The 8,308-nt window shown below is 36.4% G+C and overlaps 2 protein-coding genes across 2 annotated transcripts; one reads left to right on the top strand and one right to left on the bottom strand.

The window, feature by feature from the left end:
* The first annotated feature begins 345 nt into the window (after positions 1-345).
* Positions 346-1,244, top strand: LOC111448588 (benzyl alcohol O-benzoyltransferase-like). The gene has a single exon (XM_023088274.1). The coding sequence runs from the start codon at positions 414-416 to the stop codon at positions 1,242-1,244; it is 831 nt and encodes a 276-aa protein (XP_022944042.1). The 5' UTR covers positions 346-413.
* A 3,574-nt stretch (positions 1,245-4,818) lies between these two features.
* Positions 4,819-6,266, bottom strand: LOC111449054 (benzyl alcohol O-benzoyltransferase-like). Its single transcript, XM_023088896.1, has 2 exons — positions 5,815-6,266; positions 4,819-5,729 (listed from the first exon to the last, which is right to left on the bottom strand). The coding sequence occupies exons 1-2, from the start codon at positions 6,250-6,252 to the stop codon at positions 4,830-4,832; spliced, it is 1,338 nt and encodes a 445-aa protein (XP_022944664.1). The 5' UTR covers positions 6,253-6,266; the 3' UTR covers positions 4,819-4,829.
* Positions 6,267-8,308: the final 2,042 nt, after the last annotated feature.

Below are 8,308 nucleotides of genomic sequence, written 5' to 3'. Positions count from 1 at the left end.
GTATATTATATGATAGATATCTTTTGGTTCATATCATGTAACCTTGGAACAATTTGGCGATGCTCTTCAATTTTCGTCTTCATCTTCGTCTTCCTAGTTCGATGATGTAATATACAACGTTCCAAACTCTAATAGGAGCATCAATTCTCCATGCTCGTTTAGGTATATAAATTAAAATTAGATATTTGAAAGTATAAAACAAAGATTCAAGATTAATATAGTAGTTCTTCTCCCAACGAGATTCCAATCTACACATCTTTATTGATCATGCAGGTGACACGACTTAAGTGTGGTCGTTTCATTTTTTCAATTCGTCTCAATCATACAATGGCTGATGGTTTCGGCCTTGTCCAATTCATGAAGGCTATAGCGGAGATAGCTCGTGGAGCTTTCGCTCCATCTATTTTTCCAATATGGCAAAGAGATCTCTTAATTCAAGAGACCCTCCAAGAGTCACTTGTCACCATCGTGAATACGACCAAGTTGTTGTCGCCGAGGGCAACCTCATGCCCATCGACAACATGGCCCACCGCTTCATTTTCTTTAGTCCCCTCCAAATCTCCGCCCTTCCCCATACTTTATCCATCCACCTTCGCCACTGTTCCTCCTTCGAGCTCATCGCAGCCTATGTTTGGTGCCTCCGTACCATAGCCCTTCAACTTAGCCCAGAGGAGGAAGTGCGCTTTCTTTGCCCCATGAACCTACGTTCCAAGATCAACTCTTTACCGATAGGATATTACGGTAATGCATTTGTTTTCTCTGCGGAACTCATCACAGCCGCAAAGCTTTGTGGGAACCCACTAGGTTATGCTGTAGAGTTGATTAGGAAGACTAAGACTAAGATGACGAATGATTACGTAAAGTCCGTTGTGGATCTTATGATAATTAAAGAACGGCCCCATTACAATGAAGCCGGGTCATTCATTATATCAGACATAACGAGAATTGGGTTTGAAGAGGTAGACTTTGGATGGGGAAAGACCATTTTTGGAGGACTTACAATAGGAGGGCTTGGAACAACCCCTGGAACGATAAGCTTTTGTATACCTTTCATGAATAAAAATGGAGAAAAGGGAATTATGGAACCTCTCTGCTTGCGGCAGAGTTTCATGCCATGTCGAATGTGGAATATTTGGTTGATGAAGTTGATAGCCATTAGCAAAGGATCATTCCATCTGCTTTGTAATAAAAATAAAATGATAACGAGTGATATGCATGGCCCGAAAAATATATATTTAGGCTAAATTATGAATAAAGTTGGACTTCATTTTAAATTTCCTCCCTAGTTATAGTATGCTAGCTTCTTCTATATAAAAAAGAAATTATGTTTTTTTTTTATAATGTAAAAGGCAAATAGTTATCACAAAATAAAACAATTTTACTTCTTTGAATATACTTCCATTCATTCAATATCCATTAAGATTAATATTGATTCTGAAATTTTTATGAAAAAATATTTAGACTGAATTTCAAGATTAATGGTGCAACAAGGAACCTTTTTACCTACTTTTCAATGAGAAAATTTTTATGAAAAAATATTTAGACTGAATTTCAAGATTAATGGTGCAACAAGGAACCTTTTTACCTACTTTTCAATGATATCTCTTTCAGCATGTATGAATTTACTTAACATATTTTGTAGCAGAAAAATTTAATAAAAATTATATAAAAAAAATTCTGTAAAAGTAAAAGTCGGCAGAGGGGCAAATGAGTCATTTTGTCTCTCAGCTCATTATGGGGTCTTGAGTGACATTGATAGAATACGGGCAAAAGAAAGGAAGAGTGAGAGAAAGTTGAGAGAAGTGGAAGAGAGAAGAAAGTTGAGAGAAGTGGAAGAGAGAAGAAAGAAGGGGTCGTCATGGCGTTCATTCCGGCCAAGACCGTGACACAAGGAGTCTTTCTTAGAAGGGAGAAGAAGATTTGAGTAATCGAAGTTCCATTTTACGTCAAGGACTGAGAAGATTAGAAAGGTAATCTTTCAACATTTTTCTTCAAATTCGAGCCATTTCTTATGACTTAAGGTCTAAAATTTTGATATGTTCTTCTAGGGAGGATTCCCCACAAATTTTGTGAAAGAATTTGGCCAAAAACTTAACCGAAAATTGACTTTCCGAGAGTTCTTCCAAGAACAGGAAGAAAGGATAATGTACCTACTTCCTATGTTCGTAAATCGGTCTATAATGAAGTAAAATTGAAGAAAAAATACTAGGATGCAGATGAAACTACAATCTAGCCAGCCATGTGTCACCACCGGCGAGAGGAAAATTCTTTGGAACAACAAAGGGACACGTGTCGTAGTGACACACGTCCTCTGCAACCCTATTCGACCCGTGTACCAACCCAATCCGACCCACTACCCATCGAACCAATTAACCTGCGGTCCAACCCGAGTGAATCAAACCGAGACTTGAACCGCCACCCAAACCGGCCCAGCAACCCACGACTGCAGGACATGACTCGCGCTTGATTCCTCCAAGTAGTATCTTTCAAGGTGCATGTAGGTGTGTGGTTGGCGTGTAAGCCCTTTTTTTTGCCCGTTTAACTTCTATTTGGTCGATTCTCATCCTGATTCAAATTCTAACAATATTTTTATGTGATTTAGTATCTAATTGAAGAAAATCACACTTTTTGGACACCCTATTATGTAGAAACGTTAAGTGAAAGGGCACGCATCAATCATCTAAGTCACCACACGGAATTTAGTAAGAAATGCTTGAAGAACTCGCTTGGTTGCATGCATGCTAGAATATTTGTCTTAGGTGGTAGCTTGTCCATGGAATGAGTTGAAGTAATATGATTATGGATGCACAACGTAAAGTATTATGAGAGAGCAATCATGTTTTATGCTTCCGCTATATATGCATGTGTTTAATTCATGCTAAAAGGAGGATGAGAATTTGTAAATCTGTGCTCTGAGTGCTTGATGGATGTTATCACCGTCTTGAGAATATATGTTTATTTTGCATGAATTATGTATCATGATTCTAGATAATTAATGTGTGCACACCAATTTAATCCTCCTGAATCAGTATCGTGTTAAAACTAGGGACTTGTGGTTAGGTTGATTAGTTACCTAATTTAGACCTAACATTTTTCCTAGAAGCCTAACAAACCACCCTCGCTTACAAACTACCTTATGAGTGTTCTTATACTGCTAGATGTGTGAATGGTGTCAATAGCTTCATGGGGGAACAGGGGTTTTCGATCAAACCCGACTAAACCTAACTGTTTCGCATGGGGAACGAGAGAACCACGCCGTACAGCCCTTAATCACGATTACAGGATGTCACGTCCATGTGTTGCACTGATCCTGTGACCTTCAAAATCTTTCATGGAGAGTAATCTTGGGTACATTTTGGAATAGCTACTAGGTTGACAATATGTCATGGCTCATGGTACAAGAAACAAACATAAGTCTCTGGTTAGCACAAAAAGTGAGTATATTACCTTAGCCATGAACCAAGAGTCCTTAAACCTCACACGGTACAAAATGTTCACGACTTAGACTACATCGCTTGGAACATAAGAAGCTATGAGCATAGGAATTCAGACTATGTCGCTTAGAACGCATGAATTCTTGGTCATACGTATACAAACTGTATCGTAGGGTACACAAGTCCTAGATGTGGAATCTGACTACGTCGCTTGAAATGAATGAAGTCTTGAACGTAGGTTAAGACTGTATCACTTGTAACGTATGAAGCCTTGGACATAGGTTCTCAGGTTCATGGCTGTACTGTAAATCCTAGGAGGAGTGTCTTGGAGAACAAAACAAGAACATAGAAAGTAACAAAAAAAACAAGACAACAGTCAAGAACTACAACATGAATTAAGATTCAAGTTTTGAAGACAAGAACTTAGAACCACAACCAAGGCCCTTATATCAGAACCAAAGTCAGACCTCAAAATTCAAGGACTAAGGTCTTCGAGTTAGATTGTGATAAGCACTCACAAGTCAAGAACATAACCCAAGGGCCTAACTACTTGCAAACTAGAACCAGAACAAAGATAAGGAGTATGATACTCCAGCATACCAAGGACACGATTAAGAGCCTACAAGTAGGCTATTTACCGAGTATTTGTACTCATTCAAAGTTTTTCATATTTTTCAGGTAAATAAGGAGCTAGTCGAGGTTGGGAGCGGACTCTGGAGTAGGTGCCATAGACAAGCTTCACTCATCGTCTTCAACCTCTTTTGTTTTTAAATATTTTGTGTATTAACTACTTGTATATGAACTCTATTGTGATATAATCTAAATATATTGCATATTATATTTTAAATTCTCTTTTTTTTTTTCGTGAAAAATTTATCCATCTTTTTACACTATTGAGTTAGCCCCAAAGTCGCGTTCGTGAAACAAAAACTCTATAACTCTCTAATCTCTTAATCTTTTTTCGTACTCTATTAATTGTGTATGACTAAGATATTGATTCCTCTGTGTAAATAAGTGGCTATGGAGAGTTATATTTTACCGGGAGGCAGTAGAGTTTTATGTAGTTAAAGCATGTTGATAGTGTGATTTCGATTTATTAAAGAGTTGTTATTAGTAATTTTTGGTCATTTTATATACATAGTTGTTTCTCTTGTTCCGAGGAAGAGAGCAAGGATAAATTAACTTTCATGAGTACTAATAATTTGATAAATTAGCTTCATACAATAGTTTCAATTCATAAATTTATTATTTTTCTAGTGTTCGGTACAAAAGATAAGATCATCGAAAATCAGCAAAACTAATAAGATAGCAAATTGTTATTATACATGTGTTCGAGCATCTATGCATCATTTTATTTATTACACAGCAGATGCAAGGAATGATAGCTTTTCAAGTTCAAGGAGTTCTTATGTTCATCAAGGCATCGAGTTCTGCCACGAACCTTTCCATGGCTGGAGCTGGCAAGCACAGAGGCACCACAATTCCCTTCTCCCCATTTCTATTCTTAAAAGGTACACAAAAGCTTATCAAACCAGGGACTAATCCAACTCCTCCACTCGCAGGTCCACCATATATGGCCTTTCCCCATCCATAGTCCACCTCCTCAAACCCAGCTTCTGTCAAGTCTGCCACTAGCAATGACCGAACCACACTAAAATGGGGTCGCCCTTTCATCACCATCAGATCCACCATAGACTTCATGTACTCCTCGGTCACCTTTGCCTTAGCTTTCTCAACTAATTCTATACCATAACCTATATGATTTTGGGCAAGCTTACCTACAGTAGTTAAGGCTGCGGGTAAAGCAAATGCGTTGCCATAGTACCCTAATGGAAAGAAGTTAAATTTGGTGCGTAAATTCACGAGGCAAAGAAGACGCAGTTCCTCATCTTGACTAAGTTGAAGGGCTATGGTACGAAGACGCCAAATGAATATTGTGAGAAGCTCATATGAAGAGCAATTGTGAAAGTGAGTGAGTAATGTTTCACGAATAATAGATAACTCAGTTGGGCCAAAAAAGAATGAGCGTTGAGTCATGTTGTTGAAGGGAATCATGGTGCCTTCAATGTCATTGTCATGATCAACTTGATCATATTCAGGATGTTGGCAAGTGACTCTTGGAGGGTCCCTTGCACTTAAGAGATCCCTTTGCCATACTGGAAGAATAGATGGAGCAAGATCCCCACGGGCCATTTCAGCTATGGCCATCATGAATTGGGCCATACCGAAACCATCTGTCATCACATGATTAAAACGAACGGCACAGATAAACCCACCACAATTGAGCCGTGTCACCTTCGTCGATGATTCAAGTAATTCAATTAGTCTTAGCTTCCAAATTAATTTCTCGACAAATTTAAAACAAACCGATAGTGTATACCTGGATGAGCAATAATGGAGAATCGAGAATCCCATCAGAATTTGGAACATTGTAAAGAAGCTCATCAATGTATGGATACGGGGGTTGAAGAGAATTCTCAAGCTGTTCTAGAGTCACGTCTGCATTTGCTTCAGTGAACAAGATTCCTTCACCTGTGCATTCGACAAACAACTTCCTACCAAACCCTTCTCTAATTCTGCCTGCAAAAGGGTAATAGAATACTAGTGTCCTTGCAACGGCCTCTTTTATCACTTTCACAGGATCTTTCCCTTCCATACTTGGATTATTTCGATAAAATTGTATCATGGGAACTTGAAATCTAAAACTTTCTTGATCATCAATATCAGAAAGTTGTTTCCACTCTTGAGGTGTAGGTTTTGTTGGAACAACTAATTCTGATTGACATCTTTCTACTTTGAAGACAAGAGCGGTGACCATAATGTTTATGAGTAGAAAGAAATTTTCTAACCAATGATTTAGAGATAAGCAATAAACTATTTATACACATATGGATAACATATCTTCCAATATCTTTCTTTCTTTACTTTTCTCTCTCCATTTAAATCAACATAAATGAACCAAATTAGGCAATATTTTAAGTCTTGATATCTATATGCTCATAGATAAGATAGTCATGAACGTCATCTTTATGAAAAACCAGAGGATTTGGAGTAAGCTTTTTGTTTTGCTTTTCTTTGATTACTTTTTTTTGTTTTCTTTATATCATATCTTGATGTCCTACCAAGATGTCCTACCAAGCAGTGAATCAAATGAGTGAACTTTAGATGTTGAGAATACATTCCTCATATTATCATATTGTTTTAAGGTATAACTTTATCTGTTATATCTTTCATTAAAAGATAATCAATGTGATTTATCTTCCATTAACTTACGCTATTTATCTATTGATTTAGGTTGAAATTTTTAAATTTATTTTAAGTTAAATTATACAAATGGGCCTCGAAAAATAAAAGAAAAAAAAAGTTTTACCATTGGCAAGCGTGCAAGGATTTTCTTGCATCAAGTCTATCTTTGAATTTCTGGTGAGCAGATTGGCTTATCTTTTAAGGGTTAATCAATGGAAATTTAAGTGTATTAAATGTTTTTAAATTGTAACTCTTTTAATGAAATAGAGTCAATATTTACCATTATGGGTAGAAGTTCAAGATTTAATATTTTGCATTAAAAGTTGGGATCAATTGTAACAAAACACCATTCATCAAGGATAGCTTGTGTAATTTTTCCTAATTTTAGAACCGAAGTGCAAAATATCATATATGAACCGCTACAATAATAGTTATAATAAGTACTAGTCTGGAAATTTATATACTTCAGCACCCACATTTTCGAAATTATCAAAATTTTCCAATTTGCTATTGTATCAATAACTTCTGAGTGGAAATTTAAAGAAACATATAAAATATAATGTTTTAAATGGTGTTGCAATTCACATTAGTAGATACGAACCTAAATTTTTTATTTAACATAAAGTTCTACTATATATGTATTATGAACATTTAATGCGAAAATGCTTTATTGAAAACTTTATAATAAAAATATGACCCTACTCTTAAACAAACTAATACAAATTGAAATAAGGAAAATAACATAAAGTAAAAATGCCTTATACTAATCTATATGCTAATAAATGAAAATGCAACTAACTTGTACTTACCTATAGTCTAATCAAATTCAAATTACGAAACTACCTTAATCATGTGCCATAGTCTCTTAGTTGCGATGTCAATATCAACCGTACAGGGGAGCCTTGCCTTTACCTGATAAAATGAGAGTAGCACATGACTTGTATTAAGGAATACTTTGTAAGCGACTCCCTGTCGAGGTTAAATGCAATCACATACAATTTCATGAGTGGGACCTATCATAACAGTCTATTTTCCTACGAAGTCTATTCTAAACGGACAATTGGATGTGTACTTAATTTCCCTACACACGATCCACATGTGCAAGTATGGACCTATCAGTCAGTTTTCACACCTCTTTAGTCCCTTTCTGGTCGGGCGAGCATTCTCTGATAGCTACTGATGTTGGACACCTTGTAGGAATAACGACTATCTTGGCAGTATTATGGTAAACATAATGATCGTTTCCCTGCCTCGTAGTGTACACGTCCATACTATCGTGAGGGAGAATGGGTATCCCCCGATGCATGAACACACAATAATGCATGAGGTCCCAACATTTTTTCATTTTCATTATCATATACCACAACCTCCTAGTGTCTTCCTTCATAACATATCATTATTATCATATCGTTTATCATATCTTCCATGCGTGTATTGGGATTGTATTTCATGCCAATTTGTCATGCATATGTCATATCATAACATTTTTATGCATCTAGATATAACAATTCACATTATGCACATATCATATTATATATCATAATAGTTACATAACATATCGCGAGCATTCCTTCAACGTATCATATCTTAACATATCATATCACAAAGATATCAATTCATCAATGACA

This window comes from Cucurbita moschata, unplaced genomic scaffold (assembly GCF_002738365.1).
Source record: "Cucurbita moschata cultivar Rifu unplaced genomic scaffold, Cmos_1.0 Cmo_Scf00010, whole genome shotgun sequence".
Classification (NCBI taxonomy): domain Eukaryota; kingdom Viridiplantae; phylum Streptophyta; class Magnoliopsida; order Cucurbitales; family Cucurbitaceae; genus Cucurbita; species Cucurbita moschata.
The sequence above is the reverse complement of the archived record's forward strand: the minus strand, read 5'-3'. Positions and strand labels throughout refer to the sequence as shown.

What these genes read in the sequence shown, in the direction of transcription:
- LOC111449054 (XM_023088896.1), bottom strand. Translation starts at nt 6,252, where the DNA reads ATGGTCACCGCTCTTGTCTTCAAAGTAGAAAGATGTCAATCAGAATTA. An exon ending in CTCCATTATTGCTCATCCAG is followed by an intron (nt 5,730 to 5,814) that starts GTATACACTATC and finishes TCATCGACGAAG; the next exon opens with GTGACACGGCTCAATTGTGG.
- LOC111448588 (XM_023088274.1), top strand. Translation starts at nt 414, where the DNA reads ATGGCAAAGAGATCTCTTAATTCAAGAGACCCTCCAAGAGTCACTTGT.